The 19,372-nt window shown below is 47.3% G+C and overlaps 1 protein-coding gene across 4 annotated transcripts in view; it reads left to right on the plus strand.

Annotated features, from left to right (window-relative positions):
- Positions 1-19,372, plus strand: part of MCF2 (MCF.2 cell line derived transforming sequence) — a 76,686-nt gene that overhangs the window by 35,005 nt on the left and 22,309 nt on the right. For all 4 annotated transcript variants that reach the window (XM_033137563.1, XM_033137564.1, XM_033137566.1 and 1 more), the window contains 9 exons: positions 493-609; positions 2,206-2,355; positions 10,684-10,808; positions 11,870-11,984; positions 12,393-12,512; positions 13,011-13,202; positions 14,900-15,091; positions 15,427-15,598; positions 17,993-18,081. In XM_033137563.1, coding sequence (XP_032993454.1) covers positions 493-609; positions 2,206-2,355; positions 10,684-10,808; positions 11,870-11,984; positions 12,393-12,512; positions 13,011-13,202; positions 14,900-15,091; positions 15,427-15,598; positions 17,993-18,081 — 1,272 coding nt within the window. The remainder of the gene's footprint in view (positions 1-492; positions 610-2,205; positions 2,356-10,683; positions 10,809-11,869; positions 11,985-12,392; positions 12,513-13,010; positions 13,203-14,899; positions 15,092-15,426; positions 15,599-17,992; positions 18,082-19,372) is intronic.

Here is a 19,372-nt window from a genome sequence, read left to right on the forward strand (position 1 = left end):
TTTGCTTTTTAAAAGTTGCAAACTACTGGGGAAATGCGGAGAGCTGAACGTAAGAGTGGAAAAATGAGAAATGAAGAGAAACCAAAATGGACAGATCCACCCACCTCTAGTCCCTGTTTAAAGGCCTCTGAGTAGTAGGTTGACTAGGTTGCCATCATGTGTTGTTGAGGAAGGCTCCACAGTTTAACCACACACTGTGTGAAAAAGTACTTCCTTTGGTCTGCCCCGAATTTCCAACTTTTCAGATTCATTGGGTGACCCCGGGCTCTGGAATCTTTGGTTTTGGGGCTGGGGTTGGCTAATTGCAAGGCTGATTAAATGGATACATGTGCTGGATACATGAATTTCATGGATTTTATGGATACATGAATTTCATTCATTCAGTGAAATGACTCCTGCAGAATCAGTTATCTAACCCTGTGAATATTAAACTTCTGCTTCCTCTGGAAGTGTGAGCTACTGGTCTATTATCCCCCTTTTCTCTTCCCCCAGGTTGTCATGCTGAGTTCGGTCAGTGACTTGCTGACATACATCGATGAAAAGCAGTTGACACCTGAATTTGGGGGCACCTTGGAGTATTGCCATAGCGAATGGGTCATCTTCAGAACAGTACGTTCCTCCCATTAATGCTGTTGTAAATGTCTGTGTAATATCTTCTTATATACACAAAAATTTAAGGTGTCATCGTGCTCTGCATTCCAAATGCCACATCACCTGTGGTGTGAGGAACAGCAGGTACGCCCAGGAGAGTGGCTATGCATGCCTGCAGCAAGGTTTAACAGAGAGGGGAGGCCCTTCACACAGTGGTTTAGCAAGGAAAAGTGTGAAATGCCTCCCCCCTTTAAAAGGGGGTGGAGCTTGAGGAGAGAGGGGTGGGTGTTAGGACAGTGGGCTTGGTGCAAACTGTGAGGAATAGGGAGCAAAGGTAAAGTTTCAAGGGAGGGGATTTGGTCATGGAGCGGGGAGGCAAAGAGGAATGCAGCATTGGCAGGCGGAGAGAGGAGGTGCAGCATGCTTTAGCATATATGCAAAATTATAACATAGCGAGGGTAATTCTGGACTATGCAATGGGAAATCCATGAAGTTACCATCTAGGACTCCAGCTCCCACCAGCCTCATCAAGGGCACTAGTCAGAGATGATGGGAGCTGGAGTCTACCAATATCTGGAGTGCAGCATGTTGGCTACCCCTGTTAGTACGCTGGCTGTCAGCAGCTTCTCAGGGTCCTGAAGAGAGAAGGGACTTCCCATCATTAGCTACTAGATCCATTCTTTTAACTGGAGATCCCTGCTTTGTAACCTGGAATGTTCTGCATGCAAAGTGCATTGCTCTGCCACAGAGCTATGGTGAACTCCAGTCCTTCCAACAACAGCTGAACTAAGTTGTAGCTGCATGTAAGTCCCGCTCTATGAACATTCGCTATGTGAAAATTCACATATCCAAACACAGTACCTGAACTTTGCTATACACACTGCAGATTCAGATATCAGAACAGAGAGCATTTTTTACTTACTTGTTTGCCTTTCGCTGGTTGGCTGAGGGAGGGAGAGTGATCAGACAAACCAGAGATAATCTTTTCTGGGTTCTCCTGTGGTTTCCTGAAGATTTCTTTAGCTTTTTTTGGGGGGGGGGGAGGGTTTCAAATTTCCTTGGTTAGGAACACATTAGAATTTACCCTCTAGCAATCAGTGGAATTGCTCACCTAATGAACGATTTCCAGAGAACGCATTGTGTTCAGTTAGCTGGTGTACAAAGCCCACCATCTCACCACTTATATACCCAACCAATCACTGCACTTTGTAGGAGAGGGCCTTCTCCTGCAGGTACCATATCACCAGGAGGTGCATGTTGTGTGGAAATCACACCTTTAGTGTGGCAGCACCTGCCATTTGGAAGCCCCCCTGTCTCAAAGTCTCCCCTTTCTGTTTGCGCCTATGGAACACCTTGGTTTTCCAAACATCCTTTAAAGTGCAGATTTGTTTTTATCCCAGTCTATACCTGTATCAGACCTGAATTTGTTCTGTATTGGACCTGAATATGTTTTTATTGCCAATGCTTTTTTGTTGTCCATTGCAAATCCATCATGGGAAGCAATTCCTAAATGAAAATAAGCAACTATATAAATAAATACCTCACTGCTGCTTTTATTGAGCTTAAGCACCAAGCGGCACGCCAAGCTGATTAACAGAAAACTTTCTCCCCCAGGCCATAGAAAGCTTTGCACTAACAGTGAAGGAAATTGCCCAGATGTTGCAATCCTTTGGCATGGAGCTGGCAGAAACAGAGCTCCCAGATGATGCCTACTCAATTGAACGCATCCTGGCACTGCGCACAGAGAAATACTATCAGCTGAAGGCAAGTTGCATCTGAAACTACCGGATCCTGTGAAAAACTTTGGTCACCTCCAGACTCGATAACTGTTTTGCAGGAAGGGTTCGATCCCATACTGGAGATTTAGGTTTGCACTGGTGCGGGGAGGGGGAAGCAATTCCAGACTTTTTTGGGGGGTGGGACTCAATCACACACTAGCATAAGGATCTAGGAAGAACCTGCTGGATGAGACCAATGGCCCATCTAGTCCAGCATCCTGTTCTCACAGTGGCCAACCAGATGCCCCCAAGAGAAACCGGAAAACAGGACCTGAGCATAAGAGCACTCTTCCCTCCCGTGGTTTCCAGCGACTGGTATTCAGAACCATTACTGCCTCTGACCATGGACCAAATTCAGATTGCATTTAGATTTGAAGGGGTTCTGCAACAAACCTAGTTCCCTAGCAGGTGTGTGGGTGGGTGTGTGGGTGGGGGGAAGCATCATATAATCTCCACACAAGCATCTATTCAATAAACAGGTTGGGATGTCAGGGAGGAAATGACATTTCACTGTCCTGCTTTCCTTTCCTTGCTTTTGCCCCTGTGCTATGGTATATTATTGTCCTGAAATCACTATTTGCTAGCTAAAGGCTGCCATGTTTGATGAGTGGAGGAAGGGATAAGGAAATCCAGTCCATTCATCAAAGCAATTCTTCAGTGCAATTATTTTACTCATGCTCAAACTAACATGTGCATCTAACTTATTAATCCTGCCATTTCGAAGTGATTTATTACAATTTCTTAAACTAGCTGTCTCGGCCCTAGCTGTCATTGTTCGTTTCTTATTTCTGCAACTTCAGAAAGGCACATGGTGCATACAGAGTTTCATAAGCAAACATTGCATTGACTTCTGCCCCTTTAGACCGTACACTCTGCCTACGAGCAAGGAAATCCTAGAATTACAGAGTAGGAAATAGTGTTGCCAGTTCTGACTCTGAACTCTGTATAGAGATCTTGCCTCAACTTTAGCATCTCTGATCAGGGACTCGGAGGAGGGGGGAATCAATTCAGTTCTCATTGTGTAACGACGTTCAGTGGCTGTTCATGAGTGAAGCCCAGACACAGGAACTTCTAAGCTAAGTTCTTTATTGTGCTCAAAAATCTGTACAGTGAGAGCAAAAGAAAACACTTCCATCCCTGACTAGACAGATCCCAGGAATAACTACTTCCTGTTCCTTGCCCAGCAAAACCAGCGTGGGATCCGACGTGCACCCCTCCCCTCCCTGCTTCTGGGCGTGGGAATCTGATCCTCCCCCCAGCCTTCCCCCCGGCCATAAGGCTGCTTCATCGTCTCGCCTCTACCCCTCCTCCCTGCTTCTGCTGGCTTCTCACCACTTGAGGAATGCAGGGGGGAGGAGGAGGAGGAGGAATCTTCGCCTTGAGAACTCTCCTCGCTGGAATATAATTTAGGAGGATCTCGGTAATTATAATGCTCTTTCGCTTTCTCCAGCAGCCCTGAGGGGGGGTTCCTGACATCCACCCCCCCTCAAAGCCCCCCTCCTCCCCCGAGGCTCTGGGCTTCACCTGCTGTACTCCCCCCTCGTTTCCCTCTGTTAGTTCGCCCCCCTCCCCCCTGAGGGGCGATACCGGGAAACCCCAAAAATCTTCCTCCTCGTCTTCCGTGGATGCGAAGATGTCTTGGAAACCCATGGGTAACCCGACTTCCACCTCATTACCCTCAGGGACCTCATCTTCCCACTCTGACTCCCTTTCTGTGTCGTCCCGCTCCCCACCAGACCGGAAACCCCAAAACTCTTCCTCACTGTCATCCGTGGGAGCAAAGACCTCCTCCCACGAGCCCCTCGCCGGCTTGGGCTTATGTGGAAACAAGGCATGGAACTCATGCACTAGATATTCCTCCGAGATGGTGCCTGCTGGTACCCATGTGTTCTCGGACTCTGGCTCCCCTTCCCATGCCACCAGATACTCCAGCTCACTTCCCCTCCACCTGGAATCCAGGATCTCCGTAACCTCATTGTAGGAATCCTCCTCTTCTAACACCGGGGTTGGTACCTCCTCCCTGGCCTCCCTATGAAACCGGCTCCCTTCCCTATACTTGGACAAGAGGGCACGATGAAACACGGGATGAATCCGCATACTTTCCGGCAGCCTCAAGCGAAAGGTGACTGGATTAACCTGTTGGGTTACCTCAAACGGCCCCAACCTTCGGTGCACCAACTTCTTACACCCCCTCCTGATGGGCAATCCCTGTGACGAGAGCCACACCTTGTCTCCTACCTGAATGCTTTCCCCTTCCCTCCTGTGCCTATCCGCATCCCTCTTGTAGGTCTCCTTGGCCCTCTCCAGCGTTTCAACTAGCTGCTGATGCACCCTCACCATTTCCCCAGCCAGCTCCTGCGCCGCCGGTACCTCCAGGACCTCCTCGTCCCTGCCCGGGAAAGCTCGAGGATGCCGCCCGTAGTTGGCCATAAAAGGGCTCATCCCTGTGGTGACATGCTCTGCGTTGTTGTACGCAAACTCTGCTAGTGGCAACTTGTCCACCCAATCGTTCTGTCTCTGGTTCACGTAACAACGCAGATACTGCTGCAACACCCCATTGGCCCTCTCCGCCTGGCCATTGGTCTGAGGATGCCTGGCCGTGGACAGAGCCACCTCCACCTGCAGCAAGTCCATGAGCTTGCACCAAAACCTAGAGGTGAATTGCCGTCCACGGTCCGAAACAATCCTCGACGGCAGGCCGTGCAGACGGAACACGTGCTTGAGAAACAGCTTGGCCGTTTCTTCTGCTGACACTGCCCTCGGGCAAGCTATGAAGTGACACATTTTGGTGAACAAGTCCACCACTACCAACACCGCCGTCTGCCCCTGGGACCTTGGCAAGTCGGTGATGAAATCCACCGAAACTACCTCCCAAGGCCCCCTGGGCGTGGGCAGCGGTTCCAACAGCCCCGCTGGTGCCACTCTCTCCCCCTTGGCCCGTTGACACATTTCACACCCCTGCACATACTCCTTTACATCCTCCCTCACCCCTGGCCACCAAAAGTCCCTGGTTACCAGGTCCATCGTCTTTCGCTGACCAAAGTGACCTGCTGTGGGAGTGTCGTGCAGCTGCTTGAGTATCTTGGCCCGCAACCCCCCATCTGGAACGTACACTGCCCCCTTGCGGAAAAGCAGCCCCTCCCCTTCAGCAAAGTCTCCCTCTGGGCTGCCCTCCTTAAGCTCCTGCAGCTGCTTGCGGGCGAACTCATCGTCCTTGGTCAATCTGGCAATTTCCCCCCTAAGGTCCAAGGTCCCCCCGCAGGCCCACTGCTGCTGACTGAAGACATGTCTCGGTTCCGGGGCTCCTTCGTCGGCCAAGTACTCGGGCTTCCTGGACAAGGCATCCGCCCTGACATTCTGTTCTCCCGGGACGTACTGGATCTTAAAATGGAAACCGGCAAAAAACTCTGCCCATCTGATCTGCCGCTGGTTGAGCACCCTAGCCGTGCGCCAGTACTCCAAGTTCTTGTGGTCTGTGCAGACCTGTATCTGGTGCGTGGCCCCTACCAGAAAGTGCCTCCACTGTTTGAAGGCCGCATAAATGGCAAGCAGCTCCTTGTCCCACACTGTGTAATTGCGCTCAGACTTGTTCAACTTTCTCGAGAAGAAAGCGCACGGTCTCCAATCACCGGCCTTGTCTTGCTGCAAAAGCACGGCACCAATTGCGCGGTCTGAGGCATCTGTTTCCACCCTAAGTGGAGCGTGCGTGTTCACGTGCACCAGCTGCTCCTCCGACGCAAACACCCTCTTCAAACGCTCAAATGCCTTTTGGGCCGCCTCCGACCAGACGAACTTCTTCTTGCCACTCAAACAGTCCGTTATGGGCCCCGCCACCTTGGCAAAGTTGGGAATGAATTTGCGGTAGAAATTGCTGAACCCAAGGAACCGCTGCACATCCTTCTTGTTCCTAGGGCTCTTCCACTCCAGCACCGCCTTCACCTTCTCGCCGTCCATGGCCAACCCCTTGTCGGTTAAACGATAACCCAGGAAGTCCACTTCTCTGGTGTGAAACTGGCATTTCTCGAGCTTGACGTACAGCCTATGCTCCCGCAGCTTCTCCAACACCGCCCTGACGTGACGCACGTGCTCCTCCTCGTTCCTCGAGTAGATCAGGACGTCGTCCAAATAGCAAACACAGTTCCTGTAGAGGAGAGGACCCAGCACGTGATGCATGAAGGCCTGGAAGCAGGGGCTTCCCGCTTGCAAACCGAAGGGCATAACTAAATACTCATAGCTGCCCAGGGGGGTAAACATGGTGGTCTTCCACTCGTCCCCCTCTCGCACTCGTATCAGATTATACGCTCCGCGTAAGTCCAACTTAGTGAAAATCTTGCCCTCGCGCACCCTCGTCAACAAGTCGTCGATGCGGGGCATTGGGAATGTGAGGGGTTGCGTCAAGGAATTCAGAAATCTATAATCCACCACCAGTCTCTTCTGGGTGGTGTCTCTCTTGTCCACGAAGAAAACGGGACTTCCTCCGACTGCCCGGGACTCCCGTATGAACCCTCGTCTCAGGTTCTTGTCAATGAACTCCTTGAGCTCATCCATCTCCTGATCCGACATGGCATAGAGCTTCCCCGCGGGCAACCTTGCTCCCGGCACCAGGTTGATCTGGCAGTCGTAAGGCCTGTGGGGTGGTAGCCGATCGGCCTCCTTCTCACTGAACACCTCCGCGAATTCTGCGTAGATTTCAGGCAGTACTCCACCCCCGCACATCTGGACCGCTGCTGCCAACACCTTGCCATTGTAGTCACTCCTGCCACCCAGACAATGCCCCATGCAATGTGCTGATCCGAAAGTTAGTGACCTCTGGTGCCAGGCCACCACCGGGTCATGCTGGTTGAGCCAGCTCATGCCCAATACAATGGGCGGCCCTGCTAAGGTGGTGACATTAAAAGCGATTACTTCCGCATGCCTCCCTATTTTCATGCGCATTGGAGGGGTTTGATGGGCAATTTCCCCTCCCAACAACTTCCTTCCATCGATGGTCGTCACCTGCAACGGAAAGTCTAATGGAAGCAGATGCAACTGATGCTCCAAGGCAAAGTCTCTGCTGAAAAAATTCGCACTGGCACCTGAGTCAATTAAGGCTTCCACTTCCAAGGGGTGACCATTGGGAAGCTCTAGCGTCACCTTAACCACAATGCTGGGCTTGGGCGCTTCTGGCCGGGGCACCTTCACTTCCGTTCCGCCTGGCTGCTGGCCCCTCCTTTCTCCAGCCAGGCTGCCTCGTTTCCCTGTGGTTCCACCTTCTCCCCCTCAGGCTGAACGGTTCCTGCCATGCCCTGCCACCCCCTCCTCTGCGGGCATGATCTCGCAAAATGCCCCGTTTGGGAGCAGACATAGCATTTGAGACCCGTCCGAGGGGCCTTGCCTTCAGCCTTGCGCCCCGCTCCAGGCCCCTGGGATGGCTTCACAGGCACCCCCCCAATCTCCATCGGCTCTGGCTGCTGTACTCTGGGCGCATGGCCGGAACTGCCTGGAATACGGTTGCTTAAGAAACGCTCCGCCCTGTGCGATCCCTTCAAACGCGCCCTCTCCTCCAGCCTCACGCCCACGGAGAGAGCGCTCCGCATCAGTTCATTCATGTCCTTCGGCTTAGGACAACGTGCCAACTCGTCCTTCACTTCCTCATTGAGCCCCGCTTCAAATAAGGCTTGGCTCTGTTCGGATGATAAGTCCCAATGCAAGGTATGGCAGAGCATTGAGAATTTTGACCAATAAGCTCTCACGGTCATGGCTCCCTGCTTGAGCGCTAGCAGCTCCTGCCTGGCCACATCTTTCTCGACCGAGGATGTGAACATCGCATCCATAGCATCAAAAAACTGCGTAAGGTCCTGCAGAGCAGCATCCTCTGATGCAATTAAAGGCCTGATCCAGGCCCTGGCCTCCGCCTCCAGATGAGTAATCACAAATGCAACTTTCTCCCTGTCATTGGTGAACTCCGCCTCCTGCAGCTTCAGGGCATACTTTATCTCAGTCTTAAAATCCAAGTAATTCCCGGGGTCCCCACCAAACTTGCTCACCAGCGCCCCCAACTTACGGCCAACTGGTGCCTTCTGCCCCCCCTGGCTCAGCTGCCTGTGTTCCTCCAGACGCGCGCTGAGCCTGTCGGCATGGGTCTGTAGCTCACCATTCCTCTGCTGGAGCGCTGCCAGTTGGCTCTCCCTCTCTTCCAGTCGGGCGTTAACCTTCACTGCATAGGCTTCCAAATCCCCCACTCGTTTCTGCAATGCTGCAATCTGCTGGGCCGCCTCTGCCATCCCCTGCTCGTCCGTGCTCATCGTCTCCCGGTAGCAGCCAAAAGATAAGAGGCAAAGGGGAAAAGAAAATAAAACCTCTCACAAACAGCCAGCAGGGATTCCTGGGATGCTGTAACGACGTTCAGTGGCTGTTCATGAGTGAAGCCCAGACACAGGAACTTCTAAGCTAAGTTCTTTATTGTGCTCAAAAATCTGTACAGTGAGAGCAAAAGAAAACACTTCCATCCCTGACTAGACAGATCCCAGGAATAACTACTTCCTGTTCCTTGCCCAGCAAAACCAGCGTGGGATCCGACGTGCACCCCTCCCCTCCCTGCTTCTGGGCGTGGGAATCTGATCCTCCCCCCAGCCTTCCCCCCGGCCATAAGGCTGCTTCATCGTCTCGCCTCTACCCCTCCTCCCTGCTTCTGCTGGCTTCTCACCACTTGAGGAATGCAGGGGGGAGGAGGAGGAGGAGGAATCTTCGCCTTGAGAACTCTCCTCGCTGGAATATAATTTAGGAGGATCTCGGTAATTATAATGCTCTTTCGCTTTCTCCAGCAGCCCTGAGGGGGGGTTCCTGACACATTGGAAGGTGAAACTACCTAATTTTCAGTTTCCAAGACAAAACACAACCTTCAAAATCCACAGTTCTCTGGATTTTGCATTGTGGTTTCCCAATCAAGTAATATAGACCAAAATGCACATGTCAGAGTAAAGTACGCATATAAATGTATGTATAAAACAGCAAACAAAAAATGTGTTATATTTGGGGAAACTGAAAAAAATGTACCTGTGCTCCTGATACACGTAGTAATCTAGTATAATATATGCAACACATTGGCGGTGCACAATAATCTCCAAGTCAATTATACATTCTTAATCGTATATTAGTCATCAAAGTTCTGAGAAAAATATATAACGTCTTATTCAAAAGCCACAAGGACTTATAACCTGACAAATCTGAAAACAGACTGTTGATATCTAATTACAATGTGTTATTAGTAAGCACTATTAAGATTTGGTGTGTATTATCAGTGTATATGTATCCAAGTTTTGAGAACCACTGAAGAAGCCCGTAATCTTTCTTGGGAGTGTGCCATCTGCAAGCCCCAATCAAAGGGCCCCATTGGGGGTGAATAACGGCCTCCTAAACTACAGGATTGCCTGGGCGAAACAGGTGAAAAACGCCGGCACCCTGTCTCTTCATCTTTATGTACACCTTTATTAACGTCTGTTTGTAATATCAACACCTCACGCTTTTGGAAACCACAGTGAATTTAGCTTTGTTGATATCTTCAGAAATTTATCTAAAGGAAATCTAAAGACTGAGTTTAACATCTGGAAATCATACTAGAATTAGATATTTAGATGGTATAAAACTTTTTGGAAAAAACACACATTGTAATTAGATATCAACAGTCTGTTTTCAGATTTGTCAGGTTATAAGTCCTTGTGACTTTTGTATAAGACTTTATATAGTTTTCTCTGAACTTCGATGACTAATATATGATTAAGAATGTATAATTGACTTGGAGATTATTGTGCGCCGCCAATGTGTTGCATATATTATACTAGATATTAGGGGAAACGGTTTAACACTTCCAGGCAGATCAACTATTCGTCATCTACGATTTTTGTGGTTCCACCCACACGAACAGTAAAATTGATGGAGAAATGCAATGGAGGAGTCCAGCCCCCTGGTCCTGTTGCTGATCAATATAAAACACATATTCAGTTTTTATTAGGTGGTTCTAGTTCTCAATATTTCTAGTTATGCCCTCTAGAACAACAGAGGTCAAATCTGCCCTACCTTCTGCATAACAGCCCCACCAGATACTTCTTATCTTCTGCAAGCTAAATATAGCCAGGGACAGGTGAGGTGGGGCAAGCGACTGATCTGAGCAGGTGCAATTGCAGATGTGTTGTAGATTTGATTCCAGCTGAGGGCTGGGTTCAGAGGGCTCTTTTTGGTATTGTGGTCCTTGACACCTCATTGAGTTGGAAACGGAAGACCACCACGGTGGTTCTGGTGACATATTAATCAGCAGTGCTTATTATACATGCTGCAGGAAGATATTACGACGGTGACCAAAGAAGGAAACATGCTGCTGTGTAGTTTAGAGGAACCTGACATGGATGAACCTGACAAAGAGGAACCACAGGAGAGATCTGGTGACTGGGAGACTGTCAACCGGTAAGCATGTTGAGCATCCTGTACATTTTAAAAGATGTTGACTAGGATCACTGTCTTTCCCATCGAAAGCATAGAAACATAAGATGAGCCCTGTTGGATCATGTCAATGACCCACCTTGTCCAGCATCCTGTTCTCACAGTGGCTAAGCAGATGCCTGTTGGAAACCCAAAGGAAGGACCAGAGCATAAGAGCACTCTCTGCTCCTGCGTTTTCCTGCAAAACAATGCACAGGAGAACTTAAGGATAAAGGCTACCAATGACTGCTAGTCACAATGGCTGGGTACTATGTTCCAAGCCCTACCTGGAGATGCTGGGAATTGAACCTAGAACCGTCTGCATGTGGAACTGATGCCCTACCACCGAGCAATAGCTCTCCCCCCCCCCCCCAAAAAAAATACGAACAGGAAATTATCTGTATACAGTCCATCTAGCCAAGTGTTGTCTGTGCAGGTTGGAAGATGCTCTTCCATTCCTGTTGAGGAAGAAAGCAGCTGTGTGTCTGGGGTAGGGTAGGCACTCCAATAGAGTGCACCCCCCCAGCAATGGCAAAAGTTATGGGGGGCAAGCAGGCAAGCCACCACCTTGGATACAACCAGTTCTTCTCTGTGTGCAATGGAAACATCCTCACCTGTCTTGCACCTGTGCCACCTCTGAATGGGACAGCCTTCTTTTACCTTGGACAAGTTTGTTCCCTGGTGAAAGGAAGTTGCAACAGCACAAGGCATCACCTAAGGGTTGTTTTTGGGGAGTGGGGGCTTGGCAAAGTGGATTCTAGAGTTTCCAGTCCTCAGCAGTCCAAATAGGCATTGGATGGCTGGAGTCCGTTTAAATTTCTGATGATGCCAGGGACATCATGTGAAATGTAAAAGATGCCTGCTTTTTCTTTTTCTTCTTTTTAAGGGGCTGAGCTCTTTGTAGAAATGTCTTTTTTTAATCGCTTGGGACCACTTAGTAGAAATGCAGTTGAGGGTTTTTTATTGTTTTTATTAATGTTTTTTTTGGGTTACAATAGTACTTTTTTTAATGGATAACTAAATCAGCTCCCTCTTGTGAAAAAAAGGTTGCTTGCACAGTTGCATGAAATGGAAACAGCTTTTGATGGATTCTGGGAGAAACATCAGCTGAAGATGGAGCAGTATTTGCAGCTTTGGAAATTCGAGCAACATTTCCAAGAGGTAGGATGAGGTCCCCATCCCATCAGCCTTGGCTAAGAAACTCTTGCTGGCATTTTGTAATATTAATTCGACCCACACAGTAGCTTTCAACTACTGTGTGCTTGAAAGGTATAGAGGACCTTTTCCCCCTGCGAAGGGCCTTTGAAGATGTTGCAGGAGATGTCATGTGTGGAGCTAGAGCCAATGGTGGGCAGAAGACCACTGCCGCCACCCCCGTTCTCTGCTTGTTTAGCTTCAGATGTCTTCCTTGCTCAAACATAACACAACACTTTCAAGTGAAAACAGAGCAAAGAGGCATGTGTAGACCACATGAGGGGCACCTCAGAGCCACAAGTTCCCCTCCTGTGCTTTAAAAAATATTGTGCCCCTCCTGTTTTTATTTTTGACAAAATTTCCTCTTCCTTTTAGCTCAGTAAAGCCATTGAATTTTTAATGGAGAAGCAAGGGGAGCTGCCGGATACTGGAGATAATCTCTCTCAAGTAAAACAGAGGGTGTTGGATCTGGAAAACTTGAACAAAATGGCACAGGTGAGAGCACCATCCAGTTGGTGTCAGTGAGGAACAGCCATCCTAACCCACCTAGAGCAGGGCTGGGGAGGTGTTCCATAGTGCTGTACTACAGCTTCCAAGACCCCTGACCATTGGCCAGGATGGCTGGAGGTGGGGGGCACTCTGAAATCTCTTCAGCAGATGGCACAAGGGACAAAAGTTGGCAGAGCAATAACTGTAAGTGTTGCCTTTGTGCAATAGGCTGGTTTCTCTACTCTCTCACTCAAACACACATTTTTTCCTCCATCCTCACAAGCAAGGGGCATGATCAGAGTTCAAGGACACATTCCAGCCAGGGAAGAACACTCAAAGAGGCTGTGAAGTAGGGACAGTGTGTGACTGGGGAGAGAAGGTGTTGCCGGGGAAGAGCTTTGAGGGCTAGATAGAGAGGCCTGCAAGGGCCACATGGCGACCCTTCTGCCTCACACAGTCTAGAAGTATAACTCCTACCCCCTCTTTTATTTGGATGTTACATAGGAGTTGACAGGGAAGGCTCAAGTTGTGATCCTTCATGGGCACCAGCTGGCAACCAACCACCACTACGCCCTCAACTTGATCTGCCAGCAGTGTAATGAGCTGCGGCACCATTCGGATATCCTGCTGGAGGAGATCAAAAGGAAGCACAACCAGCTCCAAAGAACCTTGGACCTTCTCACTTCTCTGCAGCAGGTAATGTCCAGAGGTGGACCTCCAGACCCAGTGAATGAATGATGGAGCATTGCTTTCAGAGTCCAACTTTGCATGGCAAAGGATGGAGCTGTGCATCTGCTGTGATCCTGCCGGAGGGCAGGATGAGCTACTAGCCACAGACCCCCAGTTTTAATTTACAAGTTTGCAAGTGTGGGAGTGAAACATTTCTGAGGCTTCAGTGGCCCACATAGCTCCTTGCTCCTCCCCAGAATAGATAATGTAGAAGAATATGAAATTAAACTATTGCATCATCTTGGATTGTGGAGTTGACTTGTTGTTGGTTCAGGATTCTAATTTTGTAGGCCAGGAGCGGGGAACCTCCAGCCTGGAGTCTAATTAGGTGTCCCTATTTGGCCCAGCCATGCCCATCAATGATACCAGCACAGGCAAAGGCATGGCTGGAATGAAAAGGTGTTTTTGTATGTTTTTTTGTTTTTGCTGGTACTGCTGATCCTGCACAGCTCTATGGCAAGATCTATGCATGCCACTTTGTGAGCCTTGACAGTCAGCTACTCACTTGGGTGTTCAAAGTGGGATGCCTTTGCCTGCACAGTTGATTTCAAACCACACGGTCTGCCTGTTAAACGTCAAGAGACAGGGGAGATTAGGACCACAGGCCTTGGGGCTTGCAGGGGAAGTGGTAGCAATTGTCAGGGTCTGGTGTGGGCAAGGCAAGGCAGATCAGGACCCTGGACAGGTCTAATGGGAAATTGCAGGCTGAGCTGCAGAAGATGTTGCTCTGCAGTGGACCAGAGGCATTTAAATGCTGCCTTTCCACAGTGAACTCTGCGCCCAAAGCAGCCTGCAACAAACAATCAGTCATCAAAAGCTTTGGGGTGGGGGAGAGAAATCAATTTACAAAACATTTTCAATAAATTCAAAGTGGACAAAAAATATAAACAATTAGCAAATTAGAATAAATTCAATATAACAAAGAAAAATAGACGTAGAGGTTTATTTTTATTTTTTGGTGTTGTGTTTTGGAATTTAATTAACAAATAAGTTCCAACTGCTGCTGCAGGTCTTATTGCTCTCCAAGAAGCCTCAGCTCTGCAAGAAACTTCAGGGGGTCTTCTCATGTGGCTAGCTGAGTTACAGCTGGCTCCCTTTTCTGTCCTCCAGAGACCAACAACAGCACTTGGGAAAGGCTGGGGAGAGCAATGGTGGTGCTTTTCCCCAGCATTCTGGAAGTTCTGGCTGCTTTTGCAGGTCTTATGGCCTAGCAGTACTCAAACTTACAGACTCGACCTTCTCTTCCACTGCCCCTCCCTTAAAGAGCTCATAGCTGATTCTGCAGTTGCATGTCAAAGCATGGCTGTGGAACAGGAGAAGCTATGGAGGAGTCATCCCCAGAGTCAGAGAACGATAGAAGAGCCACCTCCTCCGTCTAGGACAGTGTAGGAGGTCTCCTTAATAAGGGTGACCTGTGATTTTCCTGGCACTGGATGCAAAGCACATGATGACAACAATGCAGCAGAATAAGAGGGTTAGGCAGTTGCTGGAGCTGGTTGGAAGAGGACATTGGAGACAATACTTTCACCTTGAATCTCCTCCTGTCCTCTAAGCCTGTTCATAACAGATGGAAGAGGGGAAGTCCCCTGCTGCCTACAGACTGCCAGTTGGTCATTACTCTAGGCAAGACCACCAACCTGTTCCTGCTCATGTTTTTTCACCAGGCCCTGGAGTGCTGCGATGAAGGAGCCTACCTTCTAGCCAACCAGCAGATGGATAAATGCCAGTCTCGAGAAGGTGCCCAGAAAGCTCTCCAAGACATAGAGAAGTTCCTTGAGAGTTCTTCACTGCATTTATATGCTGACCCACAAACCCTGTACTCTGACTTTGAGCCCATCTTAACTCCTGAACTAAAGGTAGGCCTGTGGTAGAGGAATCACATTTGTGCTGGCCATGATAGCAGGAACTAGCCTTGAATCCAACAAATTGAAAATACTGGAGTAATTAAGCTTGTTGGCCTAGACTGGAGTTCCCTCCCAGGCTTTACACCAATAGGCCAAAGTGGGTCCCTGACTCTTATGGAGGCTTCCAGATTAGAGCTGATCACCAGCCTGAACTACTAGGAGATCCAATATTGTGTCTCAAACTGACCTCTGCTTCACAGGAGCTGGGCTTGATCAAACACCCATGATATGTGACAAGCCAATTCTGCAAGATTTGCTTACGGGGTTTTCCTTTTTGGAATCTGCAGGCTCGGATACAAATGGTCCAGATGAAGCTTGAGAATGTGCGGAGCATGTTCGAGAACAGGCAGGCTTGCTTCAAAAAGCTAGCGGACAAACAAGCACGCCCTGTGCAGCTGGTAGCCCCACGGCCAGAAAACCCACCCCGGTCGAAATCTCCTTTGTTTTCCCCCAAACATGGTAACCTGCTTTTAAAGTTACGTCATTCAGAAATGTTCATTACATAACCGTGGGGAAGATGGAATGAGAATGGGCTTGAGAATGTCGTCGATTTCTTTGTATGTGTGAACAGAGAGTGAAGTGCTTCCTGCCCACTCTTTACATAATGGGAGACATAAGTTTGCAGTGTGATTGCTGGAGAGGAACTTCTGCTTGAAGATTTTAGACGTCTTCTAAAGGAGGACTACATTCCTCTGGGTGCTCCAACTACAGTACAAGACAGCTCTCAGGCAAAGTGTTTTGGTTTGCAGGTGTTTGCCTGGTCTTCCAAGGCTGTTCACATGTTACATTCAATGAGTATACAATCCATGTACACAAATAGTTGAGCTGTACATTTATGCACTTATTCACATGTGACATTCAACAATAACACAGGTGGAATCTAGACACATATAAAAAACACTGCGAAAATGCTTTTAAAAGTTTTGAAAAATATATTGAATTTGTCCTAAGCTCACCCTCGCCATCTAGTGTCACATTAGTACAATGCACTTAAAACACACCTAAAACGTTATATACCTGTATAGCTGAGTCCACAGTCTGTGTACCTGTGTTTTGATACAGCTAAGCTGTGCAAATCTGCAAGTGTAACATTCTTTCATATAAATAGTTATACATGTGTAGACAGTTTGTACCTGTGTTCAGTGTAACGTGTGAACAAGACGTTCTGATTTCTGTAATCTCAGACTGTCAGCAGAAATGATCATTTGATTGAACCCCATGGGAACGGTCATTTGTGCTTAGCAAACCGCTGGTTGTCCAGCCCAAACTGGGATTGTGCTATTTATGTACTCTGTATATGCTAATCTAGGGTTTCTCCCAGTTAACAGCCTTAGGGATCTCTCACAAAAGTGCTGCCTGTCATTTTAAGAGCTTGTAGGCAGCAGGGCAAATGCAGCTAAAGCCCTCTACCTCATTTGGCAGTTTTCTTTCTGATGATGCGGTCCGACGTCAATGAGACCTTGTGGAAGTAGTAATGTTGTAACCCATTTTATTTTTGCAACAGCACAGTTTGAAGATGGGGCAGCTTCTCTTCATATCTGTTTGCATTCTTCTGCGTCTGTTTTTCTCCCAACATCCTTTGCCCATTACTTCACTAAAGGTGCTTCTTCTATCTAACGGATATTCAACACTTATCTATGTCAATAAAATTGGATGCTGTTTCATTTTCTTCCTCAGTTGCATCTTCTCCTAGAAAGGATCTCCATTGCCTTTCCTTTGAGGGGCCTCATTTTAGATTCTTTTTAACATAGAAAATATATATGGTTAGATTTTATAGGAAATATATGTATTAAAGGACTTGGGCTGGGTAGAGTGATATGTGTAAGCTTATCAGTATTTCCACCCTTCCATTATATCCAGAAATCCTTTCAGTGTGGCCCAGCTGCATTATGAGTTTAAAGCAGTTTTATGCCACTTTAAACAGACATCATGGCTTCCCTCAAAGAATCCCAGGAATTGTAGTTTGTTAGGAGTATTTCTAAAAGATTGATTGATTGATGTTCTGGGTGTTTTTAAGATGAAGTTTGGTGTAGAAGTACTTTAAATAAATAAAGTTTTGCATGAATAAATGCTAGCTCCACAACAATGTGGTGGCTTGATGGTGCAGGTTTGCGTAGGAAATTTAATTACCCAGGAAATGCCATCAAAGCTGGATATAGCACATTATCTGTTGTTTATTAAAATATTATTAGCCACTCTTCTTTTGGGGGGGCTTTTGGAGTGAAAAGAGGTATATAAATGAATAATAATAATATTAGATCTCAGAGTTATGTACAAAATAAGTCAAATAGTGGCCAACTTAATGACAGTCAAAAGTAGTGACATTTAAATAGTCCAAATGTAGCGTCTTCAATGGGTCTACTGAGTAGGATGTAACCCAATGCCCTGAGATCTGCAGATGAATGGTGGTATACAAATTTAATAAAAAATAAAAATGCAACTTGAAGAGGCAGTAAAGCAAAATAGGATGCTTCAGACCTTTTCCTGGTACCTTGTCAGATTATGAATTTTTAACTTTTAATCTCAAGTTTTGTTCATTTCAAATTCTGTGTGATTACTTAGTAAAAAAATTCTTTTGTTTCCTAAACGCCATTTATTAATATTCAAATCATTTGTTATTATTAATAGTTCCCCCAATAACTTTTCTCTCTTTTAAAATGTTTTGTCCTGTTTGTTAAAACATGCGTGCACACAGCAACACACTCACATATATTTTGTTTCCAGCATTAACTAACTGAACAAATCTACCTTTTAAACAGGTGGTGTAATATGGTTTAATGTAATTCCTTTGCACAAAAGTAATCTGTAATTTGTAGACTATAATCTGCCCTTCTTCTTTTTCTTATGTCCAAGGTGTAGATTTTAATTCCAGTTTGAAATTTTCATTTGATATCTCACTGCCTGGGAAGAAGACTTCAAGGAAATCTCAAAGTTCCCGCAAGGTAGGTGATTAAAAATGTTTAAGTACAAGTGTGACATCCACAAAATCAATGTGGGATGGTCCTGTTCAGTGTTCCTGCCTGCCATCCAACCAGCCATGCCTTTTTCTAAGGGACTCCATTCCGTTCCTCATCAACTTCAGTCTCCCTACTTGCAATAGATGCTGAGCATTCTAAGGACACTGAACATGTTCTATCCTTGTCGTGCTTTTTTAGGTCCCCTCCTCCTTAAGCCATTGATTCCTCTCTGTGGTGCATGGTTGGTGCTGTTTGGGCTACATACCATAGTCATGTTAGAAGGAGCGTCCTACTCTTGTGTAGGACCCTGGCAGAGACACCCTGGCTGGCATGTTCTCTCCCTCCTGGTCGGTCATTTGGGAGCTTCAAAAGCTTTCTTCTGCCCGAACATCACAGCGACTGATACCAAGAAGCATCAGCACACTTAGGGATCCGCAGAGCCTTCACAGCATGTGTAAACAGACCTCAGCAACTCAGCATTGTGGCTAATCTACTTTATTTCCATATAAACACACACAGAGCACTTCAAAATGGCTCCCTCTCTCTCTAGCATCAGACAGCAAAGAGAAAGAACAAAGTAAAATAGTCCCACTTCATGGAACACAGTAAGACAAACATCCTGTCTCCGTCACTTCCCACTCTGTGGAATGAAAACATATACCGTCATGTGATAGACAACAATCCCATGACTGCAAACATGGGGAACGAATCTCCAACAAGTCAAAGGAATGACTTTGAGGGAAATCCTGCATACAATTAACAAACTGCTCCTCAAACGACATCTTTTCATGCAGCATTGACACTCCTTGTCCAGAACAAGCATAAAAAAATAAGATGGACGGGAGACCATATAGCTAAAATGTGTAAATGGGACAGAAGTTTTATCAGTGCAGTCTTATGCCCGGTTCAGATGAAATGCCGAAACCAAGCTTTAAATTAGTGCTAACCTGGATAAGCTGTTGGATCACGGCTCATTGATCCTTTGGTATGGCTTGGAGATTGAAAGCATTTTCATCTGAGTGTAAACTAACCACAGTTTGCTGCTGCATCCAGCCTGGGGTGCGGAAGTTGATTTAAACTATGGTTTATTTAACAGTCTTGGTTCAGAAGCCATGGCTTGATCTTCTCTTGTTTCAAGGAGCCGGAGTTTAAGCTAACAATAGCTTAGAGTGGGCTGCTTTAGGCAGTGGTTTGTTTAAATTAGGAAACAGATACTTCTAGTCTCCTCCTTGATGCTCCTCCTTGAAGAGAGGGGAGGGAGATGAGCTCACTCAAG

The sequence above is a fragment of the Lacerta agilis genome, chromosome Z (assembly GCF_009819535.1).
Source record: "Lacerta agilis isolate rLacAgi1 chromosome Z, rLacAgi1.pri, whole genome shotgun sequence".
Taxonomy (NCBI): Eukaryota; Metazoa; Chordata; class Lepidosauria; order Squamata; family Lacertidae; genus Lacerta; species Lacerta agilis.